The sequence below is a fragment of the Cyprinus carpio genome, chromosome A4 (genome assembly GCF_018340385.1).
Source record: "Cyprinus carpio isolate SPL01 chromosome A4, ASM1834038v1, whole genome shotgun sequence".
Lineage (NCBI taxonomy): Eukaryota > Metazoa > Chordata > Actinopteri > Cypriniformes > Cyprinidae > Cyprinus > Cyprinus carpio.
This window is the reverse complement of record NC_056575.1, coordinates 6,904,200-6,927,364: the sequence shown is the minus strand read 5'-3', so window position 1 is coordinate 6,927,364 and position 23,165 is coordinate 6,904,200. Positions and strand designations below refer to the sequence as shown.

General features: G+C 35.2%; 4 protein-coding genes across 8 annotated transcripts; 2 read left to right on the top strand and 2 right to left on the bottom strand.

Annotated features, from left to right (window-relative positions):
- Positions 1 to 1,966: 1,966 nt before the first annotated feature.
- LOC109086795 (thymidine phosphorylase-like) lies at positions 1,967 to 8,842 on the top strand. 3 transcript variants are annotated; one of them, XM_042749095.1, is made up of 10 exons: positions 1,968 to 2,534; positions 3,833 to 3,955; positions 4,059 to 4,255; positions 4,369 to 4,467; positions 5,662 to 5,791; positions 5,873 to 5,991; positions 7,114 to 7,276; positions 7,398 to 7,625; positions 7,825 to 7,965; positions 8,542 to 8,842. In XM_042749095.1, exons 3-10 carry the CDS (start codon positions 4,064 to 4,066, stop codon positions 8,694 to 8,696), a joined length of 1,227 nt encoding a protein of 408 aa, XP_042605029.1. In that variant the 5' UTR covers positions 1,968 to 2,534; positions 3,833 to 3,955; positions 4,059 to 4,063; the 3' UTR covers positions 8,697 to 8,842. The 3 variants fall into 3 exon arrangements, with proteins under 3 accessions (XP_042605032.1, XP_042605029.1, XP_042605024.1); XM_042749098.1 differs by lacking the exon at positions 3,833 to 3,955 and having other exon boundaries at positions 1,967 to 2,534; XM_042749090.1 differs by lacking the exon at positions 1,968 to 2,534 and having other exon boundaries at positions 3,396 to 3,955.
- Positions 8,843 to 9,940: 1,098 nt separating this feature from the next.
- LOC109086803 (U6 snRNA-associated Sm-like protein LSm8) lies at positions 9,941 to 11,148 on the bottom strand. Its single transcript, XM_019101089.2, has 4 exons — positions 10,996 to 11,148; positions 10,538 to 10,578; positions 10,325 to 10,452; positions 9,941 to 10,220 (listed from the first exon to the last, which is right to left on the bottom strand). The coding sequence occupies exons 1-4, from the start codon at positions 11,024 to 11,026 to the stop codon at positions 10,130 to 10,132; spliced, it is 291 nt and encodes a 96-aa protein (XP_018956634.1). The 5' UTR covers positions 11,027 to 11,148; the 3' UTR covers positions 9,941 to 10,129.
- A 625-nt stretch (positions 11,149 to 11,773) lies between these two features.
- Positions 11,774 to 16,119, top strand: LOC109086804 (CD82 antigen-like). Of its 3 annotated transcripts, none has more exons than XM_019101090.2 (9): positions 11,774 to 11,934; positions 12,042 to 12,154; positions 12,421 to 12,499; positions 12,714 to 12,829; positions 12,937 to 13,011; positions 13,146 to 13,247; positions 13,364 to 13,528; positions 13,621 to 13,704; positions 14,425 to 16,119. In XM_019101090.2, the coding sequence occupies exons 2-9, from the start codon at positions 12,089 to 12,091 to the stop codon at positions 14,689 to 14,691; spliced, it is 954 nt and encodes a 317-aa protein (XP_018956635.2). In that variant the 5' UTR covers positions 11,774 to 11,934; positions 12,042 to 12,088; the 3' UTR covers positions 14,692 to 16,119. The 3 variants fall into 3 exon arrangements, with proteins under 3 accessions (XP_018956635.2, XP_042605118.1, XP_018956636.2); XM_019101091.2 differs by having other exon boundaries at positions 11,899 to 11,934; positions 12,042 to 12,185; XM_042749184.1 differs by lacking the exon at positions 13,621 to 13,704.
- LOC109086797 lies at positions 14,421 to 22,123 on the bottom strand. Its single transcript, XM_042749248.1, has 8 exons — positions 21,490 to 22,123; positions 21,176 to 21,283; positions 20,812 to 20,868; positions 20,077 to 20,235; positions 19,823 to 19,994; positions 17,856 to 17,956; positions 17,465 to 17,613; positions 14,421 to 17,364 (listed from the first exon to the last, which is right to left on the bottom strand). Exons 1-8 carry the CDS (start codon positions 21,511 to 21,513, stop codon positions 17,322 to 17,324), a joined length of 813 nt encoding a protein of 270 aa, XP_042605182.1. The 5' UTR covers positions 21,514 to 22,123; the 3' UTR covers positions 14,421 to 17,321.
- Between the last annotated feature and the right edge of the window lie 1,042 nt (positions 22,124 to 23,165).

Below are 23,165 nucleotides of genomic sequence, written 5' to 3'. Positions count from 1 at the left end.
TGGTAACTAGTTTGACTGGTTTGTTGTGTTTGGTAAGGTGGAACAGTAGGCGTGGTTTACACATATAACTAACAATTTAACTGCCAACAGAGGAGAAGAATCCTCACACTTGTCACTCCTCCGGTTGGTCAATTTGCACAAAGATGTGGGTGCTACTGTTTATAAGCCATCTGCATAAAATATTACTGTACTTCCCTCATCTGTCCCTGTCCTTCTCCCTCTCTTCTGATCCTCACTCATTTACACTCTCAAACACAATTATGTAATTAATTACTGTGTGGCAGCCATGTTCTTTTAGTTTACCACTTTTAGGAACCCCTTTCTTCTGTTGTTGACTTTTTTTGTATACTCTGTTGGATGAAGTGATTTGAGGATCAACCTTTTGGACATGTTTGCTTTAAAATGAGAAAATGTACACAAAAATTTAATTTGACTTGTCTGTTATTAAAGAACATCTCTCAGGCTGTGGGGATTAATCGAATAATACATCATCTTCTGTGGAGAAAAAGACGGGGGTTCGGTTTATTACATTTTAGGACTTGTGTGTACATGTTTTTCTATCCCGGTGGGCTGTGTGTGTGTGGCGGGGTGATGTTTGTGTGTGGTGGTGTGGGTGTGAGGATCTAAATTGAGGTCCCCATGGGTGCAGAAGCTTATAAATCATACACAATTCGTTTTTTTTCTTTTTTTTTTTTTTTGTTTTTTTGTGAATGTAAAAATGCTAAGTTTTCTGTGAAGGGTAGTTTGGTGTAAGGTTGGTGCATTAGGGTGATAGAAAATACAGTTTGTACAGTATAAAAACAATTACGCCTATGGGGAGTCCCCACAAGGATAGTGAACCAGACTGTGTGTGTGCATGTTTTTGTGACATATCAGGACACAACTTTGTATAATGACCTGGGTATGATACAGGTATTACAAGAAGAGGGTGACTTATGAGGACATAACCCATGTCCTCATTTTTCAAAACGCTTACAAATCATACAGAATAAGTTTTTTTGAGAAAGTAAAAATGCACAAAAAACAATTATGCCTATGGAATGTCCCCACAATTCACAAAAACAAACGTGTGTGTGTGTGTGTGTGTGTGTAAACAAAATCTTTTATAAAAGTCGAGAATTTGGTTGTTAAAAGAACAAAGGTCCAGTTTCTACAAATTAAGTAAACACTTGCCTTCTAAAATACCAGCCAAGAGATAAAAGAAAACAATGGATTCCATAACAGTGCCTACTGAGACAGCCAAGGTTAAAACATTAGCGAACTACATAGTAACTGAAAAACTGGAGTTAATATAAAAAATTCTGCGACTACATGGAAAAATGACAAGTAGTCTAATATTCAGTGATAGTTCAGGTTGCATGACTTACATGATTATATGCATTATTAGCTACAGAGATTATCTTTTATAATCTACTTAAAATGTAAGTGTTTTCCAATTATGCACATTATGGGAGATGTCAACACTAGTTTGAAAGGTAAATCTTTGTTTGAAATGCTTAGTAAAAACTAAAAATACCCATATTTCATTACATATTTTCAAATTGTATTGTGGGCTATTTAATCAATGTATGCTTCAACTTGGCAATACTATACTATACTACTATAAAAAGTTTCTCATGAGAGCACAGCAACATTTTAAGCTTAAAAAATTACATCATAGTTGATGGTTTGTTTTTATGATGTTCACTTGTTTACTAAAAACACATGATTCATCATATTTACAAATTAATTTTACATACATTTTACTGTTTTTATATAAATGTATATATTTAAAATATTACAAATTCAGGCAAATAAATAACAAAAAATACTACCATCCATCCCCACCATAACTGCACAACTGAACAGTAAAAACATTAAAAACGTGAGTGATGTTAGGTTTTTTTTTTTTTTTTTTTTAAATAGCCTACATTACAAAATCACATTTTACTGTCCAAAAAGTAATGTTGTTGAACGCAGTAAAGATAGTTTGCGGTTTGATATTCAGATTTCTTTTGGCTATAAATACGCAGTGCGGTGTCATAGTCATGCAAAATAATACCGAATATCATTCTCCATGATTTGTGAATTCAGGTGACGCTGTCCTTCGGGCTGAAACCGCGAACTATCTTTACTGCGGTAGGCTACGTTGTTGCCCAAGGTGTAATAACAAAACATAAGTGATATATTAGCCTATAGTTAGTGACAGATAGCCTACCATTTATTTTTTGCACATTTCCCCTTCCTAAATTGGTCTCCTTGTGTCTACACTTTGTTTTAAACTTAGCCAAAGAGCTATGTGTTGACTATGAAACAACTTTTTATTTATTTATTTATTTTTATGTTCTTGTGCATGCGCCCGGTGCCGCCCCAAGATGCCGTCCTGGGTGGTTGCCCATGTCGCCATGCCTAAATCCGCCAATGACTGTAAGCCAGTGGCCGTCAATTGACAGTGCATTCACGTTCATAGATGAGAGGAGGCTGGTTAATGTGTCACTTCCATATTCTCTGACAGAGCGCAGTGATTCGGACGATCCGCCGCTATTTACTCTGCAGTAAGTGTTTGCTTTGGCACTTTGTTTACGTTTAACTGTGCAACAAGATGCTTTGAATATCAAGTAGAGACTTATTGTAATTTTAGACAGAAATTAACTTTTTTTTGTACATTTTTATATGATCTCTGTGTAAACAGAATTTAAAATTAAATCGTTAATGTTAGAAGAAGACAAACTTTATTGGCTAAAAGCTGTTATATACAGTGTTATGCTTAAAGTGTTTGTAGATCATTTATTTCTTGCAACTGCAGTGGACAGTGATTGGCCGAGATGCCAACTCTTCTAATTTCACATGTATTTCTATAAAAACAGGTTATAGTATTTCCATTAATATATCTATTGTTGTATCATTTAAAAACATCACAAACATCCAGACGAAACTCTTTTTAAATAGTGGCTTTTACACTTCTTTCTTCACAATAAATGCTACTTGGTTTGTTAAAAATAAAATAATGAACATTTCAAACTGTCTAGCTGCAGTCATGTCTCTTGCATACAGCTGACAATTATAGCACGTGAATTATTACATTTATCAAATTGTAAACGGTGAAAGGTTTAGGTAAAACTTTACAATAAAAGTCTATTTGTTAACATTAACACACTGTAAAAGATAATTAAGGATATGTTTAGCAAGAAAATACTCTTTCAGTCTTCCTACTTAAAAATTTCATATTTTATTTCATTTCAGATTATTGTGAAATTTAGGTTTTTATTGTGAAATTTAGGATTATTGTGAAATTTAGGTTTTTATTGTGAAATTTAGGATTATTGTGAAATTTAGGTTTTTATTGTGAAATTTAGGATTATTGTGAAATTTAGGTTTTCTTGACTGAATTCTTTTTTTCCGGTGAACTAACAGTGTTTGTTGTAAAACACTTGTAAACATTAATTATACTGTAACAAATGTATTGCTCATTGTTCATTAATGTTCGTTAATACATTACCTGGCATTAAGTAGTGAGACCTTATTGTAAAGTGTTACTTATTTATATATTTTTTTATAATTACTTAACTATAAAATATAACTGTAAAAATTATGTGTTACAGGTAAAATAAATAAATAAACTTTTCAAAATTAAAATCAGGTCTTGTAAAATTAGGTCTTGACACTGTATAAATAGATACCTTCAATAAACAGCAAGATTTTATGAGCTGAACAGATGTCATTATATGAAATCAACTTTAGCACAATCAGGGAAAAATCTAACCTTTGACTCAATATTTCCTCTGGACAAGGTTCCTGTTTTATACCTTGACCTGAAACGGCACATACGCTGATGTAAAGATGTCATTTAAAGACAACACGATTAGTTTCCCCGAGCTTATTAAGCTGAAACGAGACGGTGGCCAACTCAGCCCAGCAGAGATAGGCACTTTTGTGCATGGAGTCACATCAAGAGACATCCAGGACAGTCAAATAGATGAGAACATGATATTCACATAAATTCAGTGTACAGTTAAGACACAAGTCAAGAAACCGTTTGGGTGTGTTTTTTCAAAAACATCTGTGTTGCACCTGCACAGGTGCTATGCTAATGGCCATATGGCAGAAGGGCATGACTGATGAAGAGACCGTGGCATTGACGAGAGAGATGATGAACTCTGGGGAGACGTTTAAATGGCCAAAGGAATGGCTTGTGATAGACAAACACTCAACCGGTGGGGTTGGAGACAAAGTCAGTCTTCCACTCGCTCCTGCTCTGGCTGCATGTGGTTGTAAGGTATAGGAAATGTCCCGCACTATATTTTAAACTATTGAATTTTGGTGATTCTGCACTATTTCTGTTAAAATGATTGCAGCTGAGGTACTTTACACATGTAGGGTTTTCTCTAGGTGCCCATGATAAGTGGAAGAGGACTGGCACATACAGGCGGCACCCTTGACAAGCTGGAGTCTATCTGTGGGTTTAAAGTTTACCAGTCAGTTGAACAGGTAATGTGGGATTTATTTATACTTCAACTGAAGTTTTGACTAATGATGCTCTAATTGCTTTGACTAGTCTTTACTCGTGACAAAAATGAAGAGATCAAATTTTGCCTATTAACTGTCAGATTATAGTAAACACAATCTTCAGGTTCTATTATGAAAATTATATTATTCAAATATTAAAAATGAGTATTAAGTAATGCCTATGAATATGGTTAAATACTAATGGCATTTGTATTTATTTTTGTGAAGTCATTTTAAACTGAAGGACATTTCCAAAAATATATTACCACATAATTGTAATCCTGTTGCAACATGCTGAACAGGATCATTTTGTAAAAAGGATATTGTTGTGCATCACTATATGAGTCAGGCTATTTAGAAATTTCCAAAGTGAATATGTTGTTTTTGTTAAATGTATGTTTTTGTGCATCACTATATGAGTCAGGCTATTTAGAAATTTCCAATGTGAATTATATTATATTATTTTTTTTATTAAAGGATTTTTTTAGTTTAAGTTTATTTTGGGTTTTTTTTTTTTAAGAGTTTTATTTTTGTTTTAGTTTTTGTGTGATTTTGTTGTTTTTATCCCACAATCTAACAGTTTAGAGCATGTATATATATTTTTTTCTCTCAGGGAATTTTTCTCTTCAGTAACTATAGAAACATTTCAGATTTGACCGCAGACCTTAACAAAATCATCTGTTCAGGAGCACTCATATCTAAACTGGCATACTGGATTTATGTTATAGTGTTTTGTATTAATGTTGATATTGAATATGCATGTCATCAAATCAATTTTTAACACTGACTGTAATCTTTATATAAATAACATCTATGTAAATGAATGTACTGATTCATCACAGCATGCTGTCTCTCCCAAAAGAAACGATTTAGTATAAGCAATATTTCAAAAACACACTTCTTACTGGCCAAAGTTAGAAGTCAGAACTCAGTAAATGGTTGCTAGCATTGTACTATTATTACAGTATTTTTGTAGTTTATTATGCAAAATTTGTATATTCATAAAATATTCAAATTCAGAGTGACAAATAAAGCAGATAATAATTTATTTTTTTAAGATTTATGAACAAAATATTGAATCCAAATGCAGAATGACAAACCAGATATTTAATTTCTTAACATTTAGATGTTCTTAACATTTTCTTAAAAAAAATAAAATTATATTATATGCTTTAGGTGAAGCAGATCCTAGAGGATGTGGGCTGTTGCATTGTGGGACATACAGAGAATCTGGTGCCAGCAGATCGTGTTCTCTACGCCCTCAGAGATGCCACATCGACTGTTGATAGTCAACCTCTTATCATAAGTAAGATTAACCTGAAAAACTGAAAAACGTTGCAGTGTTAAGCCCACTTCTCATGATTATTGTTGTCCATGTTCTGCACAGGCTCCATCATCTCTAAGAAGGGAGCTGAAGGTCTGAGTGCTCTTGTGTTAGATGTGAAGTTTGGCAGAGCTGCTCTGTATAAAGATATGGACAGCGCTCGCCGTCTTGCTCAGTTACTGGTGAGAGAGATGCTAGTGTTTGAGCACATGTAGAAGGCACGTCATGACAATAAAATGCATGACTAAACGTGACTAAAGAGAAAACAAAAAACATTTTGTAACTACTTTCATGGGGGAAAACTAGTCATGAGTTAAGCAATGCATTAGACTAAATTTTTTTTTTTTTAATCTATGATAACCATGCAATTTTTGTTTGTTTGTTTGTTTGTTTGTTTTTTAGAAAAGTTGCACCCAAAATTCCCTTGAATTTATATATTATGCTTACAAGTCCATCAGGGCTGTGCAAAATTCAGAACTGAAGAATTAATGAGAATGAATTTAATTTAAATGAGACACAGCAAAATCTAAGTTGAAATGGAATGGCAGGAAGAGTTATTTACTGAATTGCAATGGACCCTTTTCACAGACTGTGATAATGTGTTTCCACAGTTATTAATAGTGTAAATTTAGTAATTTTTCTTTTAATTTTCATTAAAAAAATGTATTTAATTTATTGAATTATTTTATTTAATGCACTTTTTTATCACTGTACTTTTTGTTTATATTACCTTGGCATTACGTTTCAGAAAACTTATATATTTTTTCTTATATTTTTCTCTATTCTGACCACCGTAATCTTGTTAAATTTTTAATGCTATCTTTTTTTTTTTTTTGCTATTGGAGCAAGTGTGAAAACAAAAAATATATTTGTTGTAGTTTCCATTCACCACTACACCCAACTATGACAATTTTAGCTTCTGAGAATACCGGAAATGTGAAAAGGGTCCATACACAGGTAGTGCATTCTGGGACATGAAGTTTATTTAAAGGTAATTTTTATGAAATGTATTGAAATATATACAGTAAATTAGAATTTCAATAGAACTTTACCTCTCTGTAGTTCCCTCTGTCCACAGTGCCTATACATTTTCAAACTTAAGTTTTATGCTGTGAAGATTTAACAAGGCTTTGTTAAGCTATTTGCTAAGCTATTATATTCCTACTTCCTTACATTCAATTTCAAATTGCAATTCGGCATCCTGTTTGCAACCTCAAATCAAATTTGAACCCAATTTAGGATTTGAATTGGCAAGTCATTCTTAATTCAACTATCGTACAATACTGGTGTCAATTTGCTGATAGATCAATGTTGGCAACAAACTGGGTGTGAAAACAGGGGCGGTGCTTAGCCGGATGGACTCTCCTGTTGGCCAGAGTGTAGGTAATGCAGTCGAGGTGTGTGAAGCGCTTGAGTGTCTTAAAGGTCGAGGGTCAGATGATCTCAAGGAACTGGTGACAACTTTAGGTAAGGAGAAGGACCCACTTAAACATACTACTGTAAGATGACACAACAGAACTAAATCTTGATGTTCTTCAGGACAAACTGGCTACAAGCAAGCAAGCATAAAAGTGTCCATTGTATTTAGGTGGGCATCTATTGTGCATGTGTGGCCACTCCTGTACTATAGAGAGTGGGAAAAAAGAAATCGCTCTGAAACTGGAGAATGGAGAAGCCCTGAAGAAGTTTGAGGCGATGCTGGTGGCTCAGGGGGTGTCTGCAGATGTTGCACATTCCCTGTGCTCAAACGAGACCGACTACTTTAAGCACATGAAGCGTGCAGCACATCAGACAGAGCTTGAGGTGCCAGATAATGGTAATTATGTTCCATGTTCTCATTTGAAAATCAAATATGTTAATTATTTTACATAACGCCAACAGCACAGGCATGATTATAAACTGATCACACAGAGCAGGCTATTAATATTCACTGTTATTCATGTATATGCAATCATCACGTCCATTATCTCAGCGGCAGCCATTGTGTGTGTATGTGTGAACCGTTTGATTGACAGGAGCCGTTTTGGACATTGACGGTTTGGCCCTGGCTGAAGTGCTGCATAAACTAGGGGCGGGCCGTACTAAATCAGGAGAGAAAATCGATCATAGTGTGGGAGCGGAGATCTTGGTTAAAATAGGACAGCAGATACAGAAAGGTTAGTCTCAATAATCTCAATATATGACTGTTTGGACTGAAAAACTTATATAGTTCTTACTAAAAAAAGTATACTGGCTACTAAAAAAAATGTTGTATGTGAAAGTGTTCGATATGCAACAATAAACACTGTGCTACAGCGATCGTATATAAAAGTCACACGACCATCACAATGCATGTTTATTTCAGCGAATGGCTGCCAGTTATCCTAGTAATAAAATAATGCCATTTTTAAATGTAATTAAAAATAACTTTTAATTTGAATTATTATCCAATTTTGCATAAAACGTTTATTGTTTTTGGTTCATTACACTGGAAATGAGTCAAATTGCATTGTGGGATATATCACCCAGTATAGTGTGCTTTTGACTTGAAATAGGTCAAATTGCATTGAGGGATTTATTTCCCAACATTTAAAAAATGTGTAAATAATTAACTATGCATGCTGTGCATAGTATACTTACTGCCAATATAGTATGAGTAGTACTGTAGTAGTACAGTTTTTCAAAAATAGCCTACCTTTATATCTCTGTATAGCATTTAATCTGTATTGATAGCCTTATGATTCAATTGGCAGGTGAGTCATGGATCAGGATTCATCACAACTGCCCAGATCTGAGTACACACTATTCTGACCTGCAGAAAGTTTTGGTCATTGGCAGCCGCGATGAATACAGTCCAGCATCACGTGTGGCAGAATTCATCGACCCAGATTATCTCAATATGTCATAACAGCCTCATTCAAAACATGTTTTGTTTGTAACAAATATTTCTGATTCAAATGTTTCATTTGAATGTACTGTTACCAAGAAATAGTTTTGTTTATATGAAGCACTAGGGAGTTTTTACAAGAAATAAATGACAAAGACCAACACCGACCTTTGAGCTCTGCATCTGGAAAATCTTTAAACATGTTTGCTTACCAGTAGCTGAAATATTACTGTAGTTAAAGGTCTGCTCAATCCAGCTCTGAACAAAATCACCTAAACCAGATGATTAAATCCTTCAGCCTGACTTGGAAATTGCAGCCAGGTGTGTTGGAGCAGGATTGAATACACTAACACAGTAGATGAAATGCTGCCACCACTCACTGGCAGAGGAACTGCAGCATTACAGATCACAAATCCTCCAGAAGAGCTCCAGAATCTCAGGGTCAGCTCTCGTCCTTCTTGTATAAAAAGCATCCATGAATTAAGATATTCATAGATTTGCCAGAAGGTGAAAGGAATCTGAAGCCACAATGTGAATTCCATGTTGGTTTTCCAGAATGCCTTTAAAGCATAACACTAATGCTTCATTTTTATTTTTCAATTAAGTCTTTCTCTGTGTATTTAATCAAACCAATAATTCAGTATGATTATCTTTTTCTTTTTTTAATAAGTAGAGGTTGGAGTAGAGAATAGGGTGATCTTTGCTGCCACGTAGTGGTACAAATCATGTCCAACATGGTTGCAATGGTGAACCCCTAATGTAATTTGCACTTTTTCTACATCCTTAAAGTAATAGCTGGTTTTGGATATCTAGAGACATATCTAGACCATAATTGCAAATTCAAAAAGCAGAATAATAATAATAATAATTATTATTATTTTTCCATTGTGATATCCTTCTCACAACAAATTTTGAGATTGTCAGTAACCAACATTTTAATTAATTTAATGTGATTTTTTTGTTGTTGTTGTTGGTAAAACTAAATCAATCAGTCAATCTATCAATCTGAATTTTTTGTTTTATTATAATTACATTTTTTGGGTTTTTTGGCTTGTCTGTAACACACAGACAAAAAAAAAAAATAATGTCCCTAAAATAACCTGGATATTTCTTTGAGAGATTCAACCAATCATATATTTTACAGTTTATATTTATATTTATCTTACATTTTAACTAGGAGTTGACTAGGAATTGGTTACTTGCATCAGCCTTCATCACCTTGTTTTTTGCCTTCATCAAAAATAAAAATAAATATTTAAATAAAATACTTTCCAATTTTTTTTATTTCAACACATGTAAAAAAGAATATGCATTCAGTCTGTTTTCATCAAGATTAAAAAAAAGCTAATAATATTTCTGCTTTTCGATGCCTGCAGACTTCCTAATGTCAGTCTTCAAATGGAAACAGTGAATTTCATCTAAACATGGATTTTTCTGTCCTGGTTTGAGAGGCATCAGTGCACCACAGAATTGAGCGGTTCTGCTCTTATGTTTCCAAGATCCAGCGCAGAATCCGTTTCTTCATCGATTTCACCGATTACAGCCCTGAAACACAAACATACAAGCCTTTAAAATCCACTGAAGTGTCTGCAGTTGTTTTACACAATCTAAATAAGTAGCACAAATACTAGAAAGGGCATAATACATACACATTATCGCCTCTGACAATATACAGTCCCAGAACCACCTGCTCTACTCCCTGGGAAGAGCTGAACACCCGCTCATGGCTTTCATCCAGGATGAGATTGATCGTCTGATCGAAGCCCTTTAGCGTCCCCTAAGGACAACAATAAAAGTCATAAGCAGGCTCCTTTATTAATGCATATAAACAATGCTTACTTAAGGAGATGAGAAACACTCACCACAATCATTCTCCCGTCTGAAGTGACGATGGCAACCGTCCCTGAATAATGCTGGTTAGGGAAATATCAGGCTCGTGTAGACTTACATACACAATCATATTCAATTAAATAATCAATGCATAGATTGTAGTACACTAACATATGTAATAAAAAATAATTACGCATATATGAAATAGATATAGACACGTTACATGCATGCATTTAATATACTTAGTACATACTACACACACACTCAATTAAGCCATGCATATTCACTGTATATATGTAGTATATATAAAATCTGATGCATTCATTCATACATGCATGCATGCATACTAAACCGCGATGACTTTATCAAGCTCATCATAACACACCAAATCACTTGATCGCGCGCCCACTGAAACACTGTCTTGAATACAACACAACGCCGCCAGCTATTGATCTACAACATCACCATCATCAAGTGCATCAAAGGATACGGTTAATGTAACTCTCAAGAGCGGTAGACATCTCTGCTGGTGCGTGTTTAAATCCACCGGTTCTTGATCACAACTACAACGAAACACACTCGTTCTGCTGAGACCTGAGCCGGAAATGAGGACGGAGAGAGACCCGAGTAGTCCATGACCTATCGCGGCCGGCAGTGCTAGTCGAGTAGGAGCAATCGAACCTGTGCTAATGTATTTGACCAGAAGATGACGCACTCTATAGGTTTCTAACCCTAGAGGAACTTTTGAGATTAGAATCAGTTCTTGGTGAAAAGGCAAATTGTTGCAAGGTCGCAGTGGGGGCTGATGGAAAGACTGATGGTGATGATGACGATGGAACTTACACAAAAGTATTGTGGTGCTACAATGACACCGTGATGAGATGATACTTTAATTTGTAGAATATCATATTAATGGTATTCACATGGCATTCCAAAGTATTTCAAATATTACTTTGGCATTATCAGGATAAATTATGGTACCAAATTATGGTATTACCATTGTATATTTACAAAAAAAAAAACCTGGTATGACCATCTGTTCTGCAAACTATGGCACTCCTTGGTACCTTTATGAAGCTGGAGAAAGGATAATTGTCTAAACAATCCATTGCACAATCACAGCGAAAGGAAAGGAGCCAGATGATCATTTTTCACATTCTGAACTCTGTCCAAACCCCTCATTAAAAACACAAAACACCAAGCACAACACAAGTGATTGTTAAAGTTAATCATTTATGTTGTTATGAGGAAGTGAACTTTCAGCCTAGGATGCATTAGAAGGATCTCCAGGAAACCATTATGGTAAATGAAACACAAACTTGAACCAGGGAAGACAGAATGGATGTATAAAATAAAATCCTTCCGACAGTTTAGACTTTGTCCATACCGAATTGGACAAATAACACAGGAAACCAATTAAGCAATACAGGTAATTTGAAATTGGCTTTCTGTGACAGTATTTAATAGATTTGTGAAAGCTCTTCAAGTAATATGATCTTCTTGTAACTTATATCTGTGTTCTGTGTTTCCACACAGCATCTTTTAGATTTCATGTGGAGCTGTAACAGTTTGTTAAATGCAACATGAAAGCAGACGACAAACTTCAGATCTTGAAATTCTTTCTAATGCTTGTCAATTCCTTCTTTGTGGTAAGACGAAATAACCATTTGCATGTTACTGGTAAGGATTTTAGAGACATTTCTTGTTTATTACTTACAAAGAACTTCCTGGGCTGCAGTCAATTATATTAATCATACGGTGGACATTGACACAGCCTATAATGTATGATTAAGCATGTGCTTGATTTCTGCCAGCAGCGTGCAAAAGCATAGACTTCTGCACCCCTCAAATAAACCAACTTAATTCATGCATGGCTACGTGTACAAACAAGTAACAATTTACATGATCTTGTCAGATTCTTGGCATCAGCATTTTTGCGTGTTCTGCTTGGATTTTATTTGATAAGGACAGCTTTGTTAGTGTTCTCAGCTCTGGTAAGTTTTTTTTTCTCTCTTAGTCTATCATTATTCAAATTAGTAGTTACATCTTACACAATGCATGTTATTGCAGTTTGCCTCGTGTTACCTATAATAATGTTTTAGGACATTATGTTTTCTCTAGTAAAAAGTATACTTCCAATTTTTAGTGTACGTTTGTCCTTCTATCTGATTTCGGTGTGTTAATGAAGCAAAATGTGTGGTCTCTCAGGACAGGAAGTGAAGGAAGTGGTTGGGGGGCTCTTTTTCATCGGCCTTGTTGTGGTGTTTGTGTCCTTGCTGGGTTGTGCTGGTGCCTATTTTGAGAGCAGATGTTTCATCATATTTGTAAGCATGATTTATGTGCATAGACACTAATAACTTTCACCCTGTTTTCTGAGTTGCAATAAAAGCTTGCTGTTAACATTTCCTCTTCTCTGTGTTTTTTTTTTTAGTATATGTGCTTCTTGATAGTCATCATTCTGGGTCAGCTTTTCATCACGGTTGTGCTATTAATACGAAGAGAGAAGGCAAGTCTTTACCTTATTTATTTATACTATAAGGAAAACACAGCTGACTTCAACTTCACACACGAGATTCCACATTCAACTGGTTGATAAAAAGCTTAAACAAATTGTCTAATGCACATTTTGAATGTCACCAGATTGAGCAGTTTTTGAGGGATAATGTGGACGAGATCATTAGGCAGTACGGAGGAAATGAAACCCAAATGTTTTGGAAACTTCTAGACAGTGTGCAGACTTCTGTACGTGCCTGATTTACACTTGAATGCAAGATGACTGTATGATTATAACTACTTTATCTGACAATCTCCTATAGGAATGCGTGTTTTGATATAAGTGCATTTTCTTTTTGCTGTAGGCACAATGCTGTGGTAGGCTGACCTCAAATGAATGGAGGAATAACACAGTTATTGAGTCGCTGGGGGGGACTGACATCTACCCTTGCTCCTGTTTTAACGCTACCTGCCCTGTAATTCTGGCTAGAACACACAGCTTTGGAAATGGATCAGACATTTATAAAACGGTAACATATGTTACCTTTTTTCCATCATTACAACCTTTTTACTTATCCTCCCTGTTTTAATTTGCACACTAAAGCAGTTTTTTTGGTGATAGGGCTGTGAGAAGGTTTTATTGGACTGGCTAGAGATGAATATAATCGTAATATTTGGAATGGATGTTGGGCTTTTTTTGATTCAGGTATGGAGAGACCAAAAAATTGAATTATTTTTCACACAATATGTAACCAATTTAAAATATATTCTGGGTTAAATGAAAGTTAAGTATCTTGGACTTAGCTAAAAATAAGCAAATTAAAAAAATATAATAAAAATAACATAAAATAAAATATTTGTATGTTTCTCCCTTGGAAGTGCATGTATAATACAAGTTAAGCATCTTTGACTTATACAGCAAAAAAAAAATAAAAAAAAATTAAAAAAATAAATAAATAATTGTTATATATCTCTACCTTGCAAGTGTATATAGTGCAACTCATTTTAGTGACAGAGCTTGTATTTAACCTGAAATAAAATAAAATAAACTCAACTAAAAATATTAAAAACATAAATATTAATTGTTGTAGATTCTCCCTTGGAAGTGCATAATGCAATTCAAGTTAAGCATCTTTCACAGCAAAAAATAAAACAAAATAAAAATAACTGTTGTATATTTTTCTCTTGCAAATGTATAATCCAATTAATTTTAGTGATTGAGTGTAACTTGAAATAAAATAAAATATTAAATAAATGTTTTTCAAATAATGCAAATGGAATGCATTTTAGTGACTGAAGCTTAATTTGTATTTAACCTGTCCTGGAATATTTTTTAAACTGAGATAGGATATTAAAAGTAGTAACATTTAAAAAAAAAAAATCTAAATCTAAATGATTTTGGATTGCTTTGTCTTGTAATGCTCAGATTCTGCAGTTTATCTTTGGCATCCAAACCTTCAAATGCATCGGCCTCAAGACGAGGGAACTGCATCCCAATAATCTACTGGACGACACTGAGGAGAATCCAGCAGCACAGCCTGAACACCAGGAGTACAGTATGGAAAATAATCAATTTGATAGTCAAACCTATGACCCTCAAATGGACAGTGGCTACTATCATCACAGTGGATATGTTGACGGGAATTATGACAATCCTGAATTTTATCCTGAACAGGATAACAGTCAAATATAACATAATTTGCATTACCAACAGGGCTACAGTGGCAGTTATGATCAGGGATATATGCAACAATAAAACTAGCATCAGAGCTACAATCCTGATGATTACTGAAGCCACATTTCTTCTCTCATGTAACATGATCAGATTGGAATGGGTTAATTTGCTGTGGTCTGTGCCTGACCAAAGACATCTAAAAACCTTCTCGTAAGACCATTGTTTTGTTACACTAAATTCAGGTTAGTGCCTGTTCCCAGTAATATCATGTGTCATTTTAAAGACAACCAGCATCTTTTCCTCAAACAATTCATTCCAGACCTCTAAAGTCAAAGGCTTTTTAAAACTAAATATTTCCGTAGAAGTCACAGTTCAGGGTGCGATGACAGACAATTAACTATTTCTTTTTTTCTTTGGCAGATTTTATAAGTTTGCATTTTATTTAAATGCCCCATGACATGTTTACAGGTATTGTATAACTGTAGTAGTGTAATTATATAAAAATACTGACCTGAAATTATAACAAATATGAGACAATCCACACAATAACTACCAGCAATAACAATAATTTTAAAACACTGTTATATGGAAAAAAAAAATATTCAAAACACTTTTTAAATAAAGAATAAAAATCTACATTTTCTACTTGAACCATACAATTAAAAATAAACATGTTTTATATGCAAGGGCTATATTTATATTATTTTGATTATTACTAATCAACAGAGAACAAATAACACACAAGCTGTATTTAAAATGTGCATAAACCATTAGTCATCCCTTGCTTTTCGTGCCATGAAGGTTCCTAGCTCTCAGTTGTGATATTCGGATGATTTGAGAGGTTGTTTTGTAAATCACTGCACACTCAGACCTGCTTTATGAGTCAAGACTTGATGTTAATGACACTGGGGGCCATTTAGTGTGTGAAAGTATCTGTGTGTGAGTCGGCGAGTCAAGAGTGGGCTTTGACTGAAGTTTGACGGACAACACTCTCTATAGGCCATAAAGAGCAGCGTGTCTGTCCGCATGAGAGGCCCCTTTGTTACAGTTGCTCTGTGGTTGATGATAGCCAGGCTGACATTACTGACCTCGTGTGGTTATGAGTTGGCAGTCATGCTTTACGACAACATTTGACAGCGCATGCATTGATGGAGACAAAGAGAAAATTACATGGAGAGAAGCTTGAGACTTCCACTGTCAGTACCTGATTCTGCTCTGGACAGAGTGATGCACAATGAGTCAATGGGGGATTTTCAGGACTGTCTGGGATGCGCTGGGACAGTGACACAAAAGTTATTCCAAAATAGCATAAAAGGGTCTTATTTAATATGAACATTTTCGTCATAAAATAGTATAAAACCACAATGTCTCCAAACCCATTGTCTCCAATATATCTATTATTTTATCGTTTGAAACCAAATAAACTTCTTTTCGTAAAATGTTCTACTTGAAAAGTGTGTTTGTACTTTATTTCTTCAAAATAGCCTAAAGATTACTTGGTTTGGTGTTCTGTTACATAATGCATTGGAAATCATACATTAAGTGCAGCTTAAGTGTTCAAACACTTTTTGGGGCTTTTGTTGTACGGAAAGAAGCCGCATGAACATTGACTAATCTAAAATAATCTAATCCGAACACTGAAAAATCGATTGTAATCTACTCAATTGGGCTTAATCTCACGACAATGTCATTTAGTTACAGTGAGCAAGAAAACAGACACCGGAATAGAATGAGCGAGAGATGCTATAGCAAGTGAGATTGAATTATGGGACATGAGTCATGTTGATGTTCTTTACCATGTGAGCTCTTTTCTCATGCTCTCTGGCTCTCCCCATGTTTTCATCAAAACAATCAGCTCTTGTTGCGCTGCTGGAGTGTGCGAGCATGTGTACAAGGCCAAACTAGTTAATAAAATGCAGTCGGACCGATGACCAGGATTACAGACCCCCTCAAGAGGGGCAGAGACGTTCAGTTGTTCCAGCAAGAGTGTGATTGTGTGAGAGACGTGTTAAAACTAAAGTGGATGAAAGGAGAGCCGTTAGATCCTTCCCTCTTCAGAAGAACCGGATCTTGTGAGGATCTCATCTGGTTCAATAATGGTTAATAAATGAGTAGTAAACGCCAAAAATCTTGGCACTGTTGTCCACGCTCTAAATCAAACGTGTTTCAAGACAAGCCCGTGCTCTGTTCCAAATATGTTTTCTGGTGCAAAATAAACCACCATCCTCATGCAATGGGGCGCTGGCACAAAAAAGCCATTTATTCTCCTTGCAGAGGCCTGCAGGACCAGCGGCGTTCCTCAAAGGCAACAAGCTGCCGCGGGCATCGCAGCAAACCAGCCAATTCGCTCATCAAAGAGCCACACTTCCTGCCGGATGAAATTCTCCCATAGTTTTTAGGCAGGCATCCCGGAATAACAGACTCTCATTGATTGATTAAGCCTGACACAAGTTGCGATTCGTCTCTTCAGCCTAATGTTTATTTTTTTTTGTGGTGAGCAGGTACAGCCTGATGAGTAAGTCTAGAAACATCTCATGCATCCCTCCTGGAACAGCCAAAATATTCCCTTCATTGTCCGCTTCATAAACCCGGAGATTTCCACCACAAAATACTGCCATTTCCAATGAGTTTCATCATGCATTTTTAATTTAAACCTCTGTGTCTGCACACCCTAAAGAATCCACCCACGCCCTGTAAGGATGCCACATGTTGATGGAAAAAGAGGCTTTGTTAGGTCTTGTTTACTAACTGGTAAACAGACAAAGACTTATTGCAAGTAACAGACTGCTACCTGTCCTGCTGGCTGCTAGAGCTGGAATCAGGGTCCCCTTGCGCAGCTCCGCTGTGGGGCTCGGTTCTGCTTTCTTCAGCTCCGTCGTGGGGCTCATTCAAGCTGACTTCATGCATTCTTTGCATACAACAGCAGCTTCTTCTGAATACCTGTGGATAGGTATAGATTAAGATAACTTTGATGGATGACCAGTACTTTCCATCTTAGTTGACCTCATTGCATTTAGATGTGCAAAATATGGGTGTTTTCAAAGCAGAGTGCTGTCAATGCAAAAATGCCAAAAATTTAAATGAACATCGAACGCCTTCAGGGCTTCCTCACTATTGTGACGCAAGCTACTGCTGCTGGTAAACATGGCTATATTGTGTAAAATATAAGAGTACTAACTTACTATCTTGACAGAGAGGACCAGAAGTGCCATGCTTGGGATGATGAACAGCGCCAAGAGCCCGTGAATCGCTCCGTTCATACCATACTGCTGTCTGCTTTGACCTGCCAGAACATAAAAGCACATTCCCTTCTTAATTATTATGTGCAAAGTACACTATATAGCATGAAGTATGTGGACACCTGAATGCCACACCCATATGTGTTATGTGTTATTTGAAAAGCATTGGCATTAATGAGGTGTTTAATCTCCCTAATGGCTTCCATTTTTCTTGGAAGGCTTTCTAATAGATGTTGGGACATGGCTGTGGGGATTTGCTTTCATTCAGACAGAAGAGCATTAGAGGCATAGTGTTAGTCTCCTCAATGTCATAAACAAAGAGAGAAAAAAAATTGTCATTGATACAACGAAGTTAAAAAAAATGTTATGATGATAATTAAGTTGTTATATTGACAATAATGACAATTTTAATTGTGATTTTACTGTTGGCCATGAGAATATTATATGCAGAAAAAATATAAATTATTAACACTGCAAGATATTAACAATGGACTAACAACATTTTTCTAGAAAAATCTAGATTTTATTAGATTTTATCACTAGTTTATATATTATATCAGGCATTTTTGGCTCCTTTGACAAAAATATCTGAAGTACCCATCTATCACACACAACATAAACATAATATTACATTAACACGAATGCACAAGAAAACCTGAACTAAGTAACATGCTTATTAGAATTCACATTGTGAATATGGTCTTTCTGTATTTAAAGCACAATGCATTAAAACAAGCACACTGAATGAATAAAGCATAAATAATTCATAACACTGTACTGCAATACTATAGTCATTACAATGTTATTATTTCATGAGCCGAGGTTCTCACAACAAGGACAGTTTTTATATTCTGTTAAATGTTGAGATCAAATTTATATTAAAATGTTTGGATATTTAATTTAGCACTTTCTCAACGTAATATTGACTAAATGTAGAGGATATTTTAAGAATATATGTGACCATGGACCACAAAACCAGTCTTAAGTGTCAATTTTTCGCAATTGTGATTTATACATCTTCTGAAACCTGAATAAATAAGCTTTCCATTGATGTATAGTTTATTAGGATCGGAAAATATTTGTCCGAGATACAACTATTTGAAAATCTGGAATCTGAGGGTGCAAAAAAAAAATCAAAGTAATCAAATTAAGTTCTTAGCAATGCATATTACTAATCAAAAGTTATGTTTTGATATATTTACGGTAGGTAATTTACAAAATATCTTCATGGAACATGATCTTTACTTGATATCCTAATGATTTTTGGCATAAAAGAAAAATGGATAATTTTGACCCATACAATGTTTTTTTTTTTGTTGTTGATAATATTGTAGAGCGGCTTAAGACTGGTTTTGTGGTCCAGGGTCACATATGTTAAAAGAATATATGTTTTTTTACATTTATACATTTAAAGAATAATAGACAACATTTTCGACTAAAACTATAAAATGAATGCAGTAAGGGCATCAGGTTTGGGCTTTGTGAAGGCCTGTCAAGTTCATCCACTCCGGGACATTCGGTTTCACACAATTCTCTAGAATGTTATCACATGCTTGGATAGTGCTACACTCCTGTTTTACAAACAACATATCTACTGATTTACCTGCTATAGTGTGTGTTTTGCACACATGTAATAAAATTTTGCATGCATTTTCTCTAGTTTATAAAATGTATGTGCAGCCCAGATGGAATCCGCATTCTTGGAACTCTAAAAAAACAAAAAACAGCAGTTTTCTGAAGAATTGGTTCTACATATCTGCCATTCTATGTTTAATCATTTTTACATCGGTTCTTTAGAATTCTCATGTTCTGTTTCAAAAAAGATTCCATCTAGACCTGCTCATGCATCATATACATAAAAAAAAAAAAAAAAAAAAAAAGAGTTATAAAACTATATTTTGCACATTCACCTGGTGTGAATGGAGGAGCTGCGGGGATCTGACAAGGAGGAGGTGTGCAGTCATGAAACTTGCCAAGCATAGATCCAGCCGCTGTAAAAACCTCTTTAACATGGCTAAAGTAACGTCTAGTCGGCCACTTTCCCCTTCTATAGTGGCACTCGAATGTTTGCATTGTCACCTCCTAGAGAAGACAAACAAACCAGAGTGAACCAACAGCCACGACAACATTTCAAAGAATGCAAATGTAAACGCAAGGAGATTACCAGCTCCTCATTGTCCAGAGTGAAACGAAAACCCTCCAGCATTGTTATAAAAATAGTGATGTTCACTTTATTGGTGGACAGGTTGCCAAACTTGAGGGCCAATGTTTTTAAACTGCTTTCAACGTGATACAGGTTCACATATAGCCAGCAAGCTCCACCCTTTGATATTAGAAAAGAAAAAATGATTAGGTGTCACTTGTGGAACTGTCACAAACCACAGCAACTCTGTAATACATAATGTTTTATCTGATAATAGCCCTAAAATGTATTCGGACACTTTTAAAAATGTAGTCAACTGCATGATATTCAAGCCGTGTGGAATTTATTTATTTTAATGCAAAACTTTTCAAAATATAATGTTTGTTAGGTTTAAATGATAAAAACAACAGATACATTGTTTAAACTTAAGACAATATTATGGATTATGGAAAGATATTAAGATTTGTATGTGAACTACACCTGCTAGGAGAACTAACTTTATGCATTCACTAAAATTCACTTTCAGTTCAGCCATCGCAAAAATCAGAAAAGTGAAGTTAGCTCAGAGATAAGCTTTAGCATCATTTGTTTGCCACGTGGTTTGTTATTTTGTTATCTAATATAAATAAAATTCATACATGAAGTGTGGCTCAAAGTGTGCAAATATGAGTTTGGACCGCTATAAATGTATCCGGATGAATAATAGAGCAAACTCAGTCAACCTTGTCATCAAATATTAACATTTATCAAGCTTACCACATCCTTGGTGATGAATCGGATAGGTATTCTGTAGTCGCTGGGAATGTTTTCACTCTGATGGTTTGAAAAAGTAAGAATTGGTTGGTTGTATACCAGAAAAAAACTTCCTGACTAGATAAAAAAATTGGAAATGTAATTTATTTCTCTGCAAAAACATCTAAAACTAGATGGTTTATTGATCTTAGCTGGTCTCCCTGCATGGCTAAACTGATCCTCAGCTAGACTTCCAGCATCAAATCCCCTCTAAAAACAGCTTTCAGACCAACTCGAGAGACCAATAAACCATCTCCAGCAGGGGTCCACAAAGAAAGAACACAGAAAGCAAGAAAACAATGAACACAACTCCTTTTGCAAATCTTACCAGTGTGTCCAACGTGGCCACATCATCTGTTAAAGGGCTTCCAAAAACACCTGAGCAGGTCACAAGCCCAGAAAAAAGCAACACTAATAGACAAATGCTTTCTCCAATCTACAACGAAAAAAAAGTCTCAATGTAGTTACAGTAATATATAAAGTAAATAACGCGCGCAATTCCAAACACCCATCCAGCCTGAACATGATCACAGGATAGCCTACATCCTAATCGTTTCAATAAACTACACCTATAAGTAATGAAAAGTAATCAACGATTTGGTTACGCTGTGGGTGTGCGTCCCCAAAAGTGCGTGTACTCACCTTAACCTCCCTCATGTGGAACATGGGAATATTAAAAACAAATCAGCCGTGACTCCTTACTTTCTTCGTTTGCCCAGACAAAGGAATGCAGGCATGTTTCCGCCTGTACATCTGACAGGAGATAATCACAGGACGGGCTCGGGATCAGTGGTTTTGGCGTGCCTTTCTCCTCCGGTCCCGATGGAGAGCATGGCGTGCTCAGCGCGACGCCTGAGCGCAGTCAATTTCGCCCTGCAGCGCTTCTGTGAATTGAATGGGGGCGGATGGTCTTGTCCTCTGTGTTTAAGAGGTAGGGCGCTTTGACTCACTTATAACGTGTAAAATAGAGAAAACTATTCAAGGAAACTTGGGTGACTCATCGTTTGGGAGTTTCGTATGGAAAAAGGGAAAAGGAAATGTTAAACCAGCCTAAGACTGTTTGCTGGTCTTGGCTGATTTGAGCTGGCCCCCAAGTTCTCCAAAGTCTAAAACCATCCCGACAAAATGAAATGTAAAGTACCTCAAAGCAGCTGAGAAATGGCCAAAAACATCTTGAACATCTGAAAAGTGCACCAGCCCTCTAAAACCAGTTTGAAAAGTGCCCCAAACACCCTGATCAGCCAGAAAGTGGCCAAAACCCTCTGAAACCCAATCAGACCAGACTGACCAACTGTACAGTACCCAAAACCCCTCTAAAAGCAAACTGACAAGCTGAGAAGTACCCCGCCCCTGACTGACCAGTTCAAATCGATGTTTCTTGCATGGTTCACACATAATCTGACTAAACTTGTAGTACCCTGATAAAACACAAACACTGGTTTGCTGGTCTCTCAGCCTGATAACTTGGTTTTAAAGTGGTTTTGGGCACATTTCAGAAGGGATATATACTGTACTGTGAGTCCTGCTTAAGACAACTTAAACTAGCTAAGACTAGTTTAAGATGTTTTCTTTTTCTGTTTAACAAGGTAATAACAGTCTGTAATTACAAGACGATTCACAAAATAATTGCACAAAAGTACATGTAGTTCATTATTAATGCCAAGTAATTACCAGTATTTATACAAATATACACTGTAATGTGAAGCCCAAAAATTAACACTTCATAATCTGTCTACACTATTATTATTTTATAAATTGTAATTTAAATATATGGTTTAATAATATAATTTAAATTGTTCATATAAATATTATAGAAATGTTAATATTAATGCATTAGGTTTTATGAAGTTACAATAAATATATAAATGTTCATTATTATATATACATTATAATTTAAATATAGTTGAATAGAATTTAAATTGTTCATAGAAATAAAAAGTGTTAACATTAATGCATTAGGTTCTATGAAATTACAATAAATATACATAATATTTAATTGTTCATTATTATATATAAATTATTTAAATATATTGTAAATATAAAATGTAAATTATTAATAGAAATAAAAAGTCTCCATGTAAGATTAATGCATTATGTTTTATGCAATTACAGTATATACAGTTGGTACAGAAAGTATTCAGACCCCCTTAAATTTTTCACTCTTTGTTATATTGCAGCAATTTGCTAAAATCATTTAAGTTCATTTTTTCCCTCATTAAATGTACACACAGCACCCCATATTGACAGAAAAACACAGAATTGTTGACATTTTTGCAGATTTATTAAAAAAGAAAGACTGAAATTAGAACCATCTCAAG